At 35.6% G+C, this 18,435-nt stretch overlaps 1 protein-coding gene across 5 annotated transcripts in view; it reads right to left on the reverse strand.

Annotated features, from left to right (window-relative positions):
- Nucleotides 1-18,435, reverse strand: part of LOC138318975 (tRNA (32-2'-O)-methyltransferase regulator THADA-like) — a 121,898-nt gene that overhangs the window by 71,539 nt on the left and 31,924 nt on the right. For 4 of the 5 annotated variants that reach the window (XR_011207936.1, XM_069261829.1, XM_069261831.1 and 1 more), the window contains exons 29-36: nucleotides 16,391-16,477; nucleotides 15,667-15,801; nucleotides 15,063-15,231; nucleotides 14,593-14,699; nucleotides 13,716-14,250; nucleotides 10,686-10,757; nucleotides 5,509-5,549; nucleotides 4,924-4,996 (exon numbers count right to left, since the gene is read on the reverse strand). Coding sequence is in view for 4 of the 5 variants with exons in the window: in XM_069261829.1 (XP_069117930.1) it covers nucleotides 4,924-4,996; nucleotides 5,509-5,549; nucleotides 10,686-10,757; nucleotides 13,716-14,250; nucleotides 14,593-14,699; nucleotides 15,063-15,231; nucleotides 15,667-15,801; nucleotides 16,391-16,477 (1,219 nt within the window). In the remaining variant the exon portion in view is untranslated. The remainder of the gene's footprint in view (nucleotides 1-4,923; nucleotides 4,997-5,508; nucleotides 5,550-10,685; nucleotides 10,758-13,715; nucleotides 14,251-14,592; nucleotides 14,700-15,062; nucleotides 15,232-15,666; nucleotides 15,802-16,390; nucleotides 16,478-18,435) is intronic. The other variant, XM_069261830.1, reaches the window with a different exon arrangement.

Consider the following 18,435-nt stretch of genomic DNA (forward strand, 5'->3'; position numbering starts at 1 on the left):
ATTGCAGATGTAAACAAAGAGGAGTTTGATAGCTGGTGGCCAGCCTCTGGAGTATGTAATGGTAGACTTGGGGCCCTTAATTTATTTTTATCTTACACCCTAATCGCCACACAAGACACCACAACAGGTCAAAGGTCAACCATGAATACCCATGGAGGGAAAGTTCAAGGTCAAGGTTGATTTTCTGCAGACTTTCTCCTAATTTTGTTTTGAAAATTTTCTGTGATATTTTACATGAGTCATTGTTTTGGTAATTAAAAAAAACTTTTATGAAATTTGTTTTATTTTCTCATGAATCTATGTTTCAAAGCCAGTAAACAAAAAAATAGATTAGATAAAACTCTGAATATACTGGAACGCCATAAAAGTGGTATGTGATATACACAGCTTACTCTGGATAGAATTCACTCAGAATTAGTTAAATATTTGTGTGTGATGTTAGATACATGTAATACTAGTATGAATGATATACTGGCATCTACAGACATTTCTTATGGCTGTAATGCCCCGAAATCACTTCATTTTGTAAATATTACGACTGTAAATGATCTGTACATTTTGAATTACATCAGGTATACTCAACTGTACTTATAAATGGGTTTGGTATGTTGGAAATCTTAATCATGGTTCTAGCCAGAAGAACAGCTAATTTGATACCAATGTTTACAGACAGAAGACCCAAAGGAAAAACTGCAGTCTGATTTCTTAACTAATCGCTCAATATAAAGAAAATCTTGTTTTTCCATAGTTTTAATGCATGATTGACTTATCTAGATCAGAGATTAACTAATATAGTTATAATATAATTGTGCATTTATTGTAGAATATAAAGAACATGTTTACCCTTTCTTTGCTTAATTTTCTTTTTTTTATAAATAAATACAAATTAAAATGGAAACAGAACAAAACCCTGTATCTAGCCAACTTTACATCCCCCTCCTCATCCCTCCCTTATTTCTGCTCTCCCCATCACCATTGTATCACTGACATTAAAGTAGATAATTAGAATAATAAACATCCCCCTGTCTCACCCCAGCTCCCCCTAACACAGTGGTTATACTGACACACTAGAGAACCCCACCACCAATTAATGCCACACTGGAGAACCCTTGGTCTAATCAAACTTATAACAATCTATAAATGAGGAGTACATCTGGAGCGTCCCATCAGAACCGTAACAATTAAAGTCAAATACCCCTTAATGTGTGGGAGCTCAGGCACCCAAACAAATTATATACAGGATATAGTAGATACACTCAGGTATGTGGGTACGGAGGCTGACACTTATCAGGTTAGACAATAGGTGACAGAAAGACACCTCCCCTCCCCTCCCCACCATACTAATACCCTAACTAAAGACAGATACCAAATTATGGTGTAAAATCTGGAAAAGCTATCCAAATGGTGTATTAAGTCTACTTTGTAGTGATTAACGGGGGATTAGTACGGAAGGCCCTGGCACTAATCTAATCTAACTGTAATAAATCATGGAATTATCAGTCTCATTCCTTACTCATGTTTGTTTACAGCATGTTATTTACACAATTAAAGGAAATTTGTACTGAAGATTAAATTTCTCCTACATCTGACTCAGTTATAATAAACTTTTCCTTTTCGTTATTGCTTGTTCTTGTTCATCACAGTTCACCCATTTTGTTAACGACACGTACAGCATTAGAAGAAAACATGCTTTATGAAAATAGTGATATAGATCATTAACAAAATATTTGAACATATCTTCAATTCCAAAATTGATGTGAAAATTAAATTTTGTAAGCAAACAGTTGTTTTTAAAGGCCTTAAAACTGAAACTTTTTACACGATAATGAAATGTCAACAGAACACCCAGTGATTTGTATCTAAATTAGCTATCAGTGGGAGACAGGAGTCTATCTAGGTACAAGAAACCTATAGGGGTATAGTGGGGACCAGACACTGGGCCAATATCTCCGACCTCCATTACCAACATCATGTCTGACTGACTGACAGACCACTGATATACATAAATATGAGGATATATATGATAAAAAGGTCTGCTTTTATCTCTAACTGACATCTCTTCCGATAGGACATGCTTCGTCTGATCCTCTCACACTACGACTCCTGTTTTTTATCCCAATAAATCCATGTTTACCCTCGGGACCTATGTCAATCATTCCCCTAATTAGGGAGATCCAGTATTCCCACTCCCGTGGGTAATATCGCCCTTTAAGTGTGTTTGGTTATTTTTGTTTAATGGCGTATCAATAGCAAATGCAATTTATGGAAATGTCTGGTTTATGAGAAGTCTGAAAGCCAGAGTTCTCGGAGTAAAACTATCAACCAGAAACAAAGACCTTGTGGTAGATTGTTAGATGTTCTAGTTCATTAAGGAAAACAAGACTGAAATAAAAACAAATATCATTCATGAATCTAAATAAATCATTCAAGGCCACAGGTACTACACCAATCTTTCAAACGCCAAATAAAAATGTGATCTTCTTCACATATCAGAAATCTGTTTTGTGAGTGTTTGGTTAGATAACACATGTTATTGGGTAGGGGGTACACATGTTAAGGGCACATCGTGTAGTAAACATGGAGGGATGGATGTTAGGATGTCTTGTAATGCATGGAGGGATTCTTCTTTATCAGTTTACTAGGACCAGTATATAATGTTGTGATAGGTGACAAGACTATGACAAATTGCCATTTCTGAAGAAATTTTCAGTTTTCACAATGTTAGAAAATCACTCAGCATCTGTCAGAGATCTGTTATAGCCCAGCTGCCCATAGCCTTGAAATATCTCGGCCATTTCAACACCTGGCCTGAAAAGGCTATATTTAAAATTTAGGATTTAAGATAGAGAAAGGTTGAGGAGAGTGTATAAAGCAGACAAAATATTCCTGTTACATTCCAGCAGACTTTTTTGTGAGATGATAAACTCGGAGACAGTACATCTGGGTGTTAATATTCTGTCAGAGATCTATAAACTGTCAGAACACATATAAAGACGTCCCCTGTTCTGGGGAGATAAGGAGATAGTTTATTTTTACTATAAAGATACTGGGTTTAGTGACATTTAACCCCTAACATCCTCACATACAGACTGTCGTATCGTCATCAACATTTTGGTACTCAGCTATGACATATATTCTTATGACTTTCCAGTAATATAGTCAATATTAGACACCAAATTTCATTTGGTCTAGATGTATCTTCTAAAGATGCTCCACCGCTGACAAATGGTATTTTTTCACTATCAAAAACAGGAGCAGACAATTTAGTATATTTTTTCGCTTACATAAGTTACGGTACTTACTTTACACCATTACCACCAAAAACAAGAGGCCCAGAGGGCCTGTATTGCTCACCTGGTTTGTAATAACAAGTCATGTTCTGAGTACAGGTTCATTGTTTCTTTTCTGAAGGAATTTGAATATTTACCTCTTATTTCCCTATTGGGCCCCGCCCCTCCTGCCCCCCTGGGGTCAGAGCCCAAATGTATACAAGTTCTGTTCCCCTTCGCCCAAGGATATTTGTGGCCAAATTTTGTTACAATTCATGCAGAACTCTAGGACAAGTAGCGATTTATAGGATTTACCTCTATTTCCCCTATTGGGCCCCGTCCCTCCTGTCCCCAGGGGGTCAGAGCCAAAATTTATAAAAATTCTGTTCCCCTTCCACCAACAATGTTTGTGGCCAAATTTAGTTACAATCCATGTAGAACTCTAGGACAAGTAGCGATTTATGGGAATTACATCTATTACCCCTTTTGGGCCCCGTCCCTCCTGTCCCCAGGGGGTCAGAGCCAAAATTTATAAAAATTCTGTTCCCCTTCCCCAAAGGATGTTTGTGGCCGAATTTGGTTACAATCCATGCAGAATTCTAGGACAAGTAGCAATTTATAGGATTTACCTCTATTTCCCCTATTGGACCCCGCCCCTCCTGCCCACGGGGGGGTCAGAGCCAAAATTTATACAAGTTCTGTTCCCCTTCCCCCAAGGATGTTTGTGGCCAAATTTGGTTACAATCCATGCAGAACTCTATGACTAGTAGCGATTTAAAGGAAATGTTGACAGACGGATGACGGACGCTTCGGGCCAGGTGGTCACCGGCCCTTCGGGCCAGGTGAGCTAAAAATTTTGAGCTTCTAATTTTATTTAAAGATAAAAATATTAAAAATAATTACTTGCATCCGGAAAAAATTCCGTGGCACTATGTTCTGTATGGAATAATGTACTGATTGCGCATGCAATTTTATTTCATGTTATTTTTTTTGTCTTAATAAGACATCAAATGCTGATTATTGTTTATGCTCTGTCGGTGGTGGAGCATCTTTAAATACACACACAAGAACATGTATACCAGGCAAATAAGACTTAATTGTGAAACCTCTGTCATGTAGGGGTAATTGTACATCCAATCACAGCATCGTGACCATTCTAGAATACCTATTATCAAAACTTATTGGTAAGAAATTTTTATAATTGATTTGTTTGTAATTCAAATCAACCAAGAAAACAAATTTACTACAATAGTGTGTTTTGCTATCAAACAAATGTTTTTTGCTTTTAGTGATGAAGGGTAAGCCAATGGTTGATATTTTGTTTATATTACCAGGAAGTCAGTGGGTACAATGATACTGAACTATAATAGTTTGATATATAACATCCATCGCTTACCACTGGGTACTAGGGTACATGGTCTAAGGGAGATAACTCTCCCCTACATAGGGTCCCGAGCCCAAACACCTGTATCTAGTTAAACTTAATCTGAAACTGTCTGAAATCCATGTAACAATTTCAACCCAGACAAAAATCCTGAGCATAGATTTCCTCTGTGTCATATCAGTAAGGCAAAAAGTGCTTATTTATTTCTCCTGTTTCATATAACGGCATAAAGCGCGATTAGAGAGGTGAAATAAACTAGCCTATACTTACATCATGTGTGTGTTGTATCACCGCCGTTATCAGAACACCGCTAAACTGGAGCACTGCAGCTCTGATCTCATCCCTACACACGCAAGAAATAAAAAAATAAATCTTATCACTTTTCTCTGAATAAGCAACTTATCTCTAAACTAAATATTGCGGTCAGTTTCAATTTCACTTCAGTCTTCACTCGTGAGAAAATCATTTTCTCGTAGGTTTAATACTCAAAACATTTGAAGCTGAATTAAATCAAAGACATTGCTGATTATATCTTAACATTTGGAATTTACTGAAAGAGAAATTAAATTGGAAGAAACATGCCAACAATAAAAGATCGCTGTTTTTCAAATCATTAAAATTTTTGGCTAGCAGAATGACATCATATCTACCATGGCTTTCATTGTTTGAGAAATCGTGCCAATCTGTGGGTGTATCAAGTTGAGACAAACAGGGATCTGAGTTACCTAATTCTATTTCAATTATTTTTATTCCTGTCATGAGCTTGTGATATATATATCCTGTGTGTTGGAAGTGTTGAAGGTTTCCATAGATAATGGTAGAACATTACACTGGCTAACATGTGGTACAGCCTACCTTGGGTTGGTCTCTATCTTATACAGGCAGGTCTCCAGTATCTACAAGGGCAAAGGTCAGAGGTCATTAATTAATAAAAATCATAAAGGTCAAAAGAGTGAAGGTCAAAGGTCATTATGAAAAATATAATTAATAGTAAAGATTCTGAAGGGTAAAAGCAGAGGTCATAAATGAATAACAAACAGGGCTAAAAGAGTGAAAGTGAAGGGTCATCAAAGTTCACTGTGATAGATTCTCAAGAGTATAAGGAAGCAAGCAAACCAATGTTTGAGATTTTTCATTTTAGGTTTTAGAACTGCGGGTAAATGACATTGTTGTGACAAACACCTTTTAGCTATTATATGTTTGAAAGAAAGATTGGTGAGTTCTAACATTTGAGGCCAAAATGATTGAACCACATTACACTGTTGTTGCAGTTTCAACATTATTACAATGACAAGAATTACATATTAAAAATTTTGAAGTTATTTGGCCTGGAGTTCAAGGTGACATGTGACTAAACAGTTGTGTACTGTAAGGCTTAAGTGATATAACAAAACTGCATTAGTTTGAAAGTTAGGGCCTAGACAGACATCAGACATTAGAACAAGAAGTTTAAGACTAACAGTGCTTTCACTGGACACTTATGAATAAAGGATACATTTTCTGGGAAATAAATTAGGTATCAAACTAATACACTAATAACATCATGTTTTAAGATTGTCCATTTTCATCCTTATAACATCAGTAAAAAGTATATATGGTACCCAGGTACCTAAACTATCAAGATAACAAATATATATAGTTTTAGCAGTGTACCATTGGCACACCATATAACACCAAACTTCCAGGTAACTGACAGAGGAATGGTGTAGTTTATAGTGTAATAAAGAAACTCCCCGTGTAATAAGGGGAAGCTAGCATCTTACAAAACAATCTGTATAGTAATAAAGACACTCCCCGTGTAATAAGGGGAAGCTAGCATCTTACAAAACAATCTGTATAGTAATAAAGAAACTCCCCGTGTAATAAGGGGAAGCTAGCATCTTACAAAACAATCTGTATAGTAATAAAGAAACTCCCCGTGTAATAAGGGGAAGCTAGCATCTTACAAAATCTTACAAAAAAATCTGTATAGTAATAAAAGAAACTCCCCGTGTAATAAGGGGAAGCTAGCATACTTACAAAAACAATCTGTATAGTAATAAAGAAACTCCCCGTGTAATAAGGGGAAGCTAGCATCTTACAAAACAATCTGTATAGTAATAAAGAAACTCCCCGTGTAATAAGGGGAAGCTAGCATCTTACAAAACAATCTGTATAGTAATAAAGAAACTCCCCGTGTAATAAGGGGAAGCTAGCATCTTACAAAACAATCTGTATAGTAATAAAGAAACTCCCCGTGTAATAAGGGGAAGCTAGCATCTTACAAAACAATCTGTATATAGTAATAAAGAAACTCCCCGTGTAATAAGGGGAAGCTAGCATCTTACAAAACAATCTGTATAGTAATAAAGAAACTCCCCGTGTAATAAGGGGAAGCTAGCATCTTACAAAACAATCTGTATAGTAATAAAGAAACTCCCCGTGTAATAAGGGGAAGCTAGCATCTTACAAAACAATCTATATAGTAATAAAGACACTCCCCGTGTAATAAGGGGAAGCTAGCATCTTACAAAACAATCTGTATAGTAATAAAGAAACTCCCCGTGTAATAAGGGGAAGCTAGCATCTTACAAAACAATCTGTATAGTAATAAAGAAACTCCCCGTGTAATAAGGGGAAGCTAGCATCTTACAAAACAATCTATATAGTAATAAAGACACTCCCCGTGTAATAAGGGGAAGCTAGCATCTTACAAAACAATCTGTATAGTAATAAAGAAAATCCCCGTGTAATAAGGGGAAGCTAGCATCTTACAAAACAATCTGTATAGTAATAAAGAAACTCCCCGTGTAATAAGGGGAAGCTAGCATCTTACAAAACAATCTGTATAGTAATAAAGAAACTCCCCGTGTAATAAGGGGAAGCTAGCATCTTACAAAACAATCTGTATAGTAATAAAGAAACTCCCCTTGTAATAAGGGGAAGCTAGCATCTTACAAAACAATCTGTATAGTAATAAAGAAAATCCCCGTGTAATAAGGGGAAGCTAGCATCTTACAAAACAATCTGTATAGTAATAAAGAAACTCCCCGTGTAATAAGGGGAAGCTAGCATCTTACAAAACAATCTGTATAGTAATAAAGAAAATCCCCGTGTAATAAGGGGAAGCTAGCATCTTACAAAACAATCTGTTTAGTAATAAAGAAACTCCCCGTGTAATAAGGGGAAAGCTACAAAGCATCTTAAAAACAATCTACAAAACAATATAGTAATAAAGAAACTCCCCGTGTAATAAGGGGAAGCTAGCATTTACAAAACATCTGTATAGTAATAAAGAAACTCCCCGTGTAATAAGGGGAAGCTAGCATCTTACAAAACAATCTGTATAGTAATAAAGAAACTCCCCGTAATAAGGGGAACTAGATTTATAAGGGGAAGCTAGCATCTTACAAAACAATCTGTATAGTAATAAAGAAACTCCCCGTGTAATAAGGGGAAGCTAGCATCTTACAAAACAATCTGTATAGTAATAAAGAAACTCCCCGTGTAATAAGGGGAAGCTAGCATCTTACAAAACAATCTGTATAGTAATAAAGAAACTCCCCGTGTAATAAGGGGAAGCTAGCATCTTACAAAACAATCTGTATAGTAATAAAGAAACTCCCCTTGTAATAAGGGGAAGCTAGCATCTTACAAAACAATCTGTATAGTAATAAAGAAACTCCCCGTGTAATAAGGGGAAGCTAGCATCTTACAAAACAATCTGTATAGTAATAAAGAAACTCCCCGTGTAATAAGGGGAAGCTAGCATCTTACAAAACAATCTGTATAGTAATAAAGAAACTCCCCGTGTAATAAGGGGAAGCTAGCATCTTACAAAACAATCTGTATAGTAATAAAGAAACTCCCCGTGTAATAAGGGGAAGCTAGCATCTTACAAAACAATCTGTATAGTAATAAAGAAAACTCCCCGTGTAATAAGGGGAAGCTAGCATCTTACAAAACAATCTGTATAGTAATAAAGAAACTCCCCGTGTAATAAGGGGAAGCTAGCATCTTACAAAACAATCTTATAGTAATAAAGAAATCCCCGTGTAATAAGGGGAAGCTAGCATCTTACAAAACAATCTGTATAGTAATAAAGAAACTCCCCGTGTAATAAGGGGAAGCTAGCATCTTACAAAACAATCTGTATAGTAATAAAGAAACTCCCCGTGTAATAAGGGGAAGCTAGCATCTTACAAAACAATCTGTATAGTAATAAAGAAACTCCCCGTGTAATAAGGGGAAGCTAGCATCTACAAAAAATCTGTATAGTAATAAAGAAATCCCTGTAATAAGGGGAAGCTAGATCTTACAAAACAAGTATAGTAATAAAGAAACTCCCCGTGTAATAAGGGGAAGCTAGCATCTTACAAAACAATCTGTATAGTAATAAAGAAACTCCCCGTGTAATAAGGGGAAGCTAGCATCTTACAAAACAATCTGTATAGTAATAAAGAAACTCCCCGTGTAATAAGGGGAAGCTAGCATCTTACAAAACAATCTGTATAGTAATAAAGAAACTCCCCGTGTAATAAGGGGAAGCTAGCATCTTACAAAACATCATCTAGTAATAAAGAAACCCCGTGTAATAAGGGGAAGCTAGCATCTTACAAAACAATCTGTATAGTAATAAAGAAACTCCCCGTGTAATAAGGGGAAGCTAGCATCTTACAAAACAATCTGTATAGTAATACTCCCCGTGTAATAAGGGGAAGCTAGCATCTTACAAAACAATCGTGTAATAAGGGGAAGCTAGCATCTACAAAACAATCTGTATAGTAATAAAGAAACTCCCGTGTAATAAGGGGAAGCTAGCATCTTACAAAACAATCTGTATAGTAATAAAGAAACTCCCCGTGTAATAAGGGGAAGCTAGCATCTTACAAAACAATCTGTATAGTAATAAAGAAACTCCCCGTGTAATAAGGGGAAGCTAGCATCTTACAAAACAATCTGTATAGTAATAAAGAAACTCCCCGTGTAATAAGGGGAAGCTAGCATCTTACAAAACAATCTGTATAGTAATAAAGAAACTCCCCGTGTAATAAGGGGAAGCTAGCATCTTACAAAACAATCTGTATAGTAATAAAGAAACTCCCCGTGTAATAAGGGGAAGCTAGCATCTTACAAAACAATCTGTATAGTAATAAAGAAACTCCCCGTGTAATAAGGGGAAGCTAGCATCTTACAAAACAATCTGTATAGTAATAAAGAAACTCCCCGTGTAATAAGGGGAAGCTAGCATCTTACAAAACAATCTGTATAGTAATAAAGAAACTCCCCGTGTAATAAGGGGAAGCTAGCATCTTACAAAACAATCTGTATAGTAATAAAGAAACTCCCCGTGTAATAAGGGGAAGCTAGCATCTTACAAAACAATCTGTATAGTAATAAAGAAACTCCCCGTGTAATAAGGGGAAGCTAGCATCTTACAAAACAATCTGTATAGTAATAAAGAAACTCCCCGTGTAATAAGGGGAAAGCTAGCATCTTACAAAACAATCTGTATAGTAATAAAGAAACTCCCCGTGTAATAAGGGGAAGCTAGCATCTTACAAAACAATCTGTATAGTAATAAAGAAACTCCCCGTGTAATAAGGGGAAGCTAGCATCTTACAAAACAATCTGTATAGTAATAAAGAAACTCCCCGTGTAATAAGGGGAAGCTAGCATCTTACAAAACAATCTGTATAGTAATAAAGAAACTCCCCGTGTAATAAGGGGAAGCTAGCATCTTACAAAACAATCTGTATAGTAATAAAGAAACTCCCCGTGTAATAAGGGGAAGCTAGCATCTTACAAAACAATCTGTATAGTAATAAAGAAACTCCCCGTGTAATAAGGGGAGCTAGCTTACAAAACATCTTAATAAAAACTCTTAAGAAGCAGCATCTTACAAAACAATCTGTATAGTAATAAAGAAACTCCCCGTGTAATAAGGGGAAGCTAGCATATTACAAAATAATCTGTATAGACAAAATACAGGTGGTGGCTAACACTTATCAGGTTTGTTACTACTCAGGCCAGTATGTACAAAGGGAGGTAACCTGTGTTGGTTCTGTAGACATTGTCCAGTCCCTGGTACAGAGCAGAGGGTGATTGGTCAGTACTTCAAACACCTATCGGTAAACAAATCAAAATGTAAGTAAAGAATATACACTGCTTGTATTTCTTACTGAACTTATTTACTTCCATTAGTGTAATAATACAACAGAAACCTAACACATGAACTGTAGACCAAGATAATGAATTCTGATGTACACCTATGCAATATCAGTCATTGGTAAATCTGATCTTTAGGTTAACAATACACTGACATCATCCCTGAGTAATACAGGTATACTGCGATATATTTTTAGTGGTTATATTGTCCTGAATCATCAGAGGAAATGTGCTAGCAGTTGCCCTTAGACAATGAGGTGGAGAAGTTACAAGAACCACATAAGAGTAACTGGAGAGTTTCACATGATATTTTTATATAATCTTAACAATTAAAAATGCAAAAGGTGTATGTCTTTATGCAACCATATTTATTTTCAAAAATAACTGAAAAACATGCAGCCAGAATCAATATATATATATATATGATAAATTGCACGATACATAAAGGATGTTACATGAGTGACTATGTGATATCAAATTTATTTTACGAGTTCAATAATTTGATATCAAATTATTTAATGAGTTTGATAAATTCCATATCGCATAGTCATGAGTGTAAGATTCTATTTTATCACATTACTATATGCAAAACTTTGAATTTCTTCTCAATATAAAATAGTAGAAATCTGGCTTGGATGATGTCATGCAACATCATATGTATATTATGACGTCAAAACTACCTGTGACGACATAATAGTGTTATTACACATGTGTCTTACGATATTTATGACATGGGCATATGACATGGCTGGACGGTCAATTATGTGATAAATTGCAAACATACATATTTAATCAGTAATCAAACACATTTCACGCTAAAATATAATTGCATTATTTGTAGATTTTACAAGTCTTTCTTATAACTGTGCTAACTTATTCAAAATCAATTATGCACTTAAATTTGATTGTTACAAATTAGGTTTGTTTACAGTGTTGATTTACCTGTATGATATAATTGTCTACCTGTATGATATGTCTACCTGTATGATATAATTGTTTACCTGTATGATATGATTTTCTACCTGAATGACATACATTGCTTTACCTGTATGATATAAATTGGTTTATTTACCTGTATGATACATTGCAGTGGCGTAGGAATTAAAGATGAAACGTAATTGGGGGGCAAAGGTCCTCAATATTTCGTAACCCCCCCTCCCTACACTCACGCTCGCCGCACCCTCATATATTATTACATATAATCCTTGTACATATCTATAGACAGTGGTGTCGTTAACTGAAAATTAATGAATACGCAAATTAGCGTACAGGTTTGGGGGGTACTGTGGTATCCCCTGGAAAATATTGCACCTTAGATTGTTAGAGAGTTCTACAATATATTTGATGATTTTTCGAACGCCGAAGGAGTTTTTGGTGTTTGGGGGATCCGGGGGTCTCCCCCTGGGAAAAAATGTACGATTAAGAATGGCTGAGATAAGTTTTACAATGAATTTTGATGAATATATGAGCACCGAAGGCATGAGATTTTGTTGTTTGGGAGGTCCTGGGTTCTCCCCTGAGAAAAGATTTTAGGATTTAGAATGGCTGAAATGAGTTTTACGATACATTTTGTTGAATATGCGAGCGCCTACGAGTGCCGTAGGCGCGTGATTAAGGTTTTTGTGGGGTCTTGTATTTTTATGATTTTTAAGCATTCTTAACACATTAATTTTTCGATTTAAAGTTACCTGCATTTAGAAATGATAATTGTGAGTGTCGTCTTAACATTATGCAACCCAGCTCGATCTGAATATACCGGATTCACACCATCAGCATATTGTTGTGTAACTCAAAATAATAATGAATTGATTGTCTTGCTAAGACATATAAACAAATTAATCTGTTAAGAAGCATTTTTTGAAATAGTATAATCCCTTGATGGACATTTTTATTCTAGTTAGTGTGTATTGAATTTTCATTATCAAAGGTTTGAATATTACGTGCTTGATCGTATTAGGAAACACTTGACACTTGGCAAAAAAGGGGGGGGGGGGGGGGGGGGGGGGGGGGTGGGTGGGCGAAGGTACGATATATATTAATTTATATACCTGTATGATACATTGATTTACCTGTACGATATATATTAATTTATTATCTGTATGATACATTGATTTACCTGTACGATATATTATAAGACGCTTTCATATGTTCATATGTGGATATGAAGGATAGGGATATTCTACCCGAGGGTTACAAAATGTTGTAAAACTCGAGGCCTGCTTTGTTAAAATTGTACCAAAAAGGTAGTAATTTTTTTATGCTGTGACGTCACGAGGCTTTATTGCATGGGTAGCCATGCAATACAGCTTCAGGCAGCATGAGTGTATTGCCCTAGACCAGCCAGTATTACACATGTAGGTATGAAAGAAATTGGTTTTCATACCTGTATGATACACTGGTTTACCTGTGTGATATATATTTGTTTACCTGTATGATATACATTGGTTTACTTGTATGATATACATTGGTTTACCTGTATGATACACTGGTTTACCTGTATGATATACATTGGTTTACCTGTGTGATATATATTTGTTTACCTGTATGATATACATTGGTTTACCTGTGTGATATATATTGGTTTACCTGTGTGATATATATTTGTTTACCTGTATGATATACATTGGTTTACCTGTATGATATACATTGGTTTACCTGTGTGATATATATTTGTTTACCTGTATGATATACATTGGTTTACCTGTAAGATATACATTGGTTTACCTGTGTGATATATATTTGTTTACCTGTATGATATACATTAGTTTACCTGTATGATATACATTGGTTTACCTGTGTGATATATATCAGTTTACATAGGTACTTGTATGATATATCGGTTTACCTGTGTGATATGGTTTACATACTTGTATGTTACATCGGTTTACCTGTATGATATGTATCAATTTACATACCTGTATGATACATTCGTAGTGATCCTCCACTGACATGGCTCGTCGGATCAGTAGATCCAGGATTTCTACTGATTTTCCGATTTCACATCTAACACAGTCCAGCTGGTCACCACTTAACTCCCGGGAGACGTCCACTGCGTGAAACACTGGCATCCTGGCATCATCCGGAGAGTCTTCGGACTGTCCACCACAGAAAATATCACGGATAAACAGTAACACTATCATTCTTACTTCATAGTACCCACACAATAGTAACTTACTGAGGAGAGAGATTATACTGGAGTTACCTCCCTTTACATGGTCTGACATCAGTTCTAGTCTGGCTACTGTTACAATAAACTCAGTGAAGCCAGCTAATTGTAGTTGGTCCTTGAGGTCAAAAAGGTCAAGTTCTTGTTGTAACACTTTTACATACTGTTCTCTTATAACCTTTAGTGTCCCCAATATTCTGACATCTTCAGATGTAGAGTAGATTTTCATGATTTTCCGTGTTACATTCAGAGCTTCGGTTCTGGTCATAAAACACATGTTTCTCCTAGAAAACAACAAAATCATAACTATAAAAATGTACTTGAAGATTTAACACTGAAGTACAAGCACCTGAACGCCAATAAGTGACCACTAATTTTACCTTACTTTACCTTATCAATGGACATCTACAATGAAGATAATACAAAATATTTATGATAAACCAGTCTATTTACATATACCAATTCTAATAACCTTTTTCCCATTTGCAAATTACTACTGCAGTTTATTTTATAGGGCTTTATTTTAAGGAATGGATAGTGTGTATACTCAAAGACTCAATATTGCCATGCGTACCTTTAACATGTTTCCAATAAATCCTAAAGCCAGATATTATAAGCGTTATTACCTTGTAATGAGCCAGATCTTGTCACACCACTTTGACAACAGCAACTGACCGGCTTGGAGCTTGACCATTTCACTAACACTGTTAAGGTTCTGAGTCAGCTGGTGAATCTATGGGTACATATTATAAGTTGTGAAACACAGCTATGGACTAAACATGCTAGAATATAGCATCAATGTGAATGCACCAGTCTTACACAAATGTGGCGTTGTGATGCAGATATAATCCAAACTTGTCTTCTTTTCTGAGGTACAAATAACATTTCAAAGGAAAATAACAAATGGAATCTTGCTGTCAGAAGGAATCATCTTTGACCCTTATAGGCCTATTTTAATGATCATGATATGCTTTGTTCATTTATATATATTGTACATGTATGTACATATGGAAATCTGTCAGTAGTAATAAGATACTATTAGTCAGCTAGCTCTTTGGTGAAATAAAGCATTCTGTCACTATAACTATACACAAACCTGGGGCAGAACGCCATGGATGAGATTCTGATTGGTTGTTTTTGTGACAGAATCAGGAAGCATGTCCAATAGTTGTGTCAGTACCGAGGTCAGCTGATCTGGGAGGACCAATGGGTGTAGAGCCTTCGCTGACATAATCCTGGTCTTATATACGGCACTGGAACTGCATCTAATAAGTCAGAGATATCTGTTACTAGAACTTGTATCAATCCAGGTCAAAGCTTGTGTCAAAATATATTTTTATTTTATTTTGATGACACCCTAACTTATATACCTGGCAATAGTTTGACAGTCACATTATATTGATAGCATAATGGTGGTATACAGTTGTATACTGTACAGTAGTAATTTTATTGAATTACATTGGACATTAATAAAACTTCTACCAGACACAGATTTATTGCCAGACATATCGGTAGACTTATCAGCAGATGTAGATTTATTTGGCTATCAGTCATCAGCTTTATTAGACATCAGTTTATTACCAAGTATGACTTCTTTTTGGATAAAGGTATGAAAAAACAATTCAGAATCTGGACTTTTAGGACCGTAGGTATTGGTTTAGTCATATATACATGAATGAAGACTATGAAGCCATACATACTTTATGACATAGGGTATGAATGCGGCCAGATTGAGGCTGGTGTCAGCGCCCTCTAGGTGAGATGGGAACAATCTGCCGAGGACCATCAGTATAGGGTAGAGTGATGGATGGAGGTACAAAGTGCCATCTGAGTTCCTGTGTGGGGAAAAGGTCAGGAAAATTACCATATGTTTAAATATCATATATTAAATGTAGGAAAGGTTTAGCTTCTGTCTGCATTGTTGTTATTAAATGAGAAGCATTGAACATCAGAGTAATAGCCTAAAACATCTGCCTTCCACAGGGACACCAGGGTATACTGCCCATACACTGCCAATCAACTTGTTTTCATGATGATTTAATTTAGCGATTTTGTGTCTAAAGACTTTTTCACTGCCATTCATTTCTGTGATTGAAACTCATTTAGCTGCATTATGTATATGTTTTAAAAAAGATTAATGGCAAATACTTTTCGCAATTCCTACTCAACCATGAAAAATGTGAAAATAAGTTGGGTTACAGTAATATATTTGACAAATAACACAACAGTTAGTGAAAGTAAAATCTATCTAAAGATAGAAGAGATTTTTTTAATTTCAGAGTCTTGTTGTCAGGTTAAACCATTAAAATGTTTTTTTCTGACAAAAGGGTTCATAAAATTTTCTTGCCCTAAATTTTAAAAATGTTTCACTATATTCACATGTAAAAATCAAGTAATTTGCTGTGACAAATGGTGGTGACCTACCCAATATTTTCAGTTGCCTCTGCGAGCTGGTCCAACAGGAACTTGTAGAGAGAGGGATACCGGTGGAAGAAGGCCCGACCTGTCTGGCTGTGGGGGAAATATAGGAATACATAAATGATACATATACAAAATAAACGCATTGAATTTCATCTATCGAATACATGCTTGATACAAAAGGTATGATGCCCGTGTTTCATTGCAGCTGCATGCGCATGCATGTGCTATGGTAACCATTCTTAACACTAAACATGCATAAATTATGAAAATGTGGCTAATTTTGATCATTTTTTGCTTAGTTTTTCATCTAGAAACTATAACATGCATCCTTGAACAAAATTTATAATTCTTCTAAAGATGTATCTGAGATGTGTACTTATCTTCAGAAAATAATAAGTTTGTTTAGATTGTGCTCTATTGTTTTTATTTTGTAACTATCAGTATCAAAAAATAGGCAAACAATGACAACATTTTACAACATTTTCAAAGTTTACTTTGCATATTTTGGTTGGTTACCATGACAGCTAGAGCTGCATAATTATAAAACTTCCATTACAATTGAATCAGGGATGTACTAGAAATATTTCAAATACAACAAAATCCAATTGTGACGGGTGTCGTCGCATAAAGTTCCCCCAATCTCCACAGAGCCTAATTTGACAAGAGTGACCTCCCATGAATAATGATGTAACATCTTTTACAGGTGAATAAATATTATTTTGCAGAAGAGAATTTGAAATAGTCACAAAATTATTTTTTTTTACTCATAATTATTGTATTTTACACTTTAAAAATTTAGAATTTGATTTAAACTACATATTGAAACCGATTCCAGGCAAATCAAACCAGAAGTTAAATATCTATAAACAGTTCAATTTTGTACAATGAAAGGCTGTGGCGGCCATCTTGGATGCTGGTCGGAAAAGATGAAACCGGTCGACACATCTGCAGGTCACCAGAAACGACCTAAGAGCGATCCAACTTATAGTTTTCGATGAAATGGTCGGAAAAAGTCACAGCGGAAAAAGATGAAGAAGAAGTAGCAGAGCAAAAACACTCCGTTGGAGGAACTTACTAACTACATTTCTGCACACTTAATTTAAAAGCCTGATGAGTCTAGGGGCCAAAAAGAGCCCAAAGCATTTATATTCCTTTTACTTGAGTCTAATTATCATTTCTCATTGACAAGTAATATGCCAATTTTGAGATACAAGAACAATACAGACAAAGTATGATTTACCATCAATTGTGACATTACAAAAATCATGTCTAACTATGATGTCACAATCACTGGAAGGTGGTACTATATAATCAATTCTTTCATACCTACACGTGTAATACTGGCTGGTCTAGGGCAATACACGCATGTCGCCTGAGGCTGTATTGCATGGCTACCCATGCAATAAAGCCTCGTGACGTCACGGCGTCAACAAAATCTCTATTTCCTCGGTAAAATTTTAACATTTTTTTCACAAAATTGACTGGTTTTACTATAAAAGATGCAAGCAACGGAATTTGTGTTGAAAATATCACTTAATTTTTCATGTATGGAAATTGACTTCCAGTCGTGGATTTCTTCGAATTTATTTCAAAATGGCGGGATATTATAGTTGTAAAATTGCAGTAAAACGTCGTGGTATGAAAGAAAAATACTCTTTCATAAGTGGATATGAAGGATAGGGATATTCTACCCTCGGGATCACAAAATGTTGCAAAACCCTCGGCAAGCCTCGGGTTTTACTACATTTTTGTGACCCTCGGGTAGAATATCCCTATCCTTCATATCCACATATGAAAGAGTCTTATAGTATTTTACCCATGTCATTTTCGTATCTCGAAATTGACATATTGTCTGGAAACCAATACTTTGATACATGTAGGCAGATAGATGGACAAAGAGACAGATTAAGATCCATTTGGTTTAATAAATTATATCTACAGAGGGCTATAAAATAATATCCAGTCATGGCATTTACCATGTATCTAGTTATACTGTTCAATTTCTGGTCATGTTATGGACTCCATATCTTGTCATACAGTTGAATCTG

This window comes from Argopecten irradians, chromosome 3 (assembly GCF_041381155.1).
Source record: "Argopecten irradians isolate NY chromosome 3, Ai_NY, whole genome shotgun sequence".
Taxonomy (NCBI): domain Eukaryota; kingdom Metazoa; phylum Mollusca; class Bivalvia; order Pectinida; family Pectinidae; genus Argopecten; species Argopecten irradians.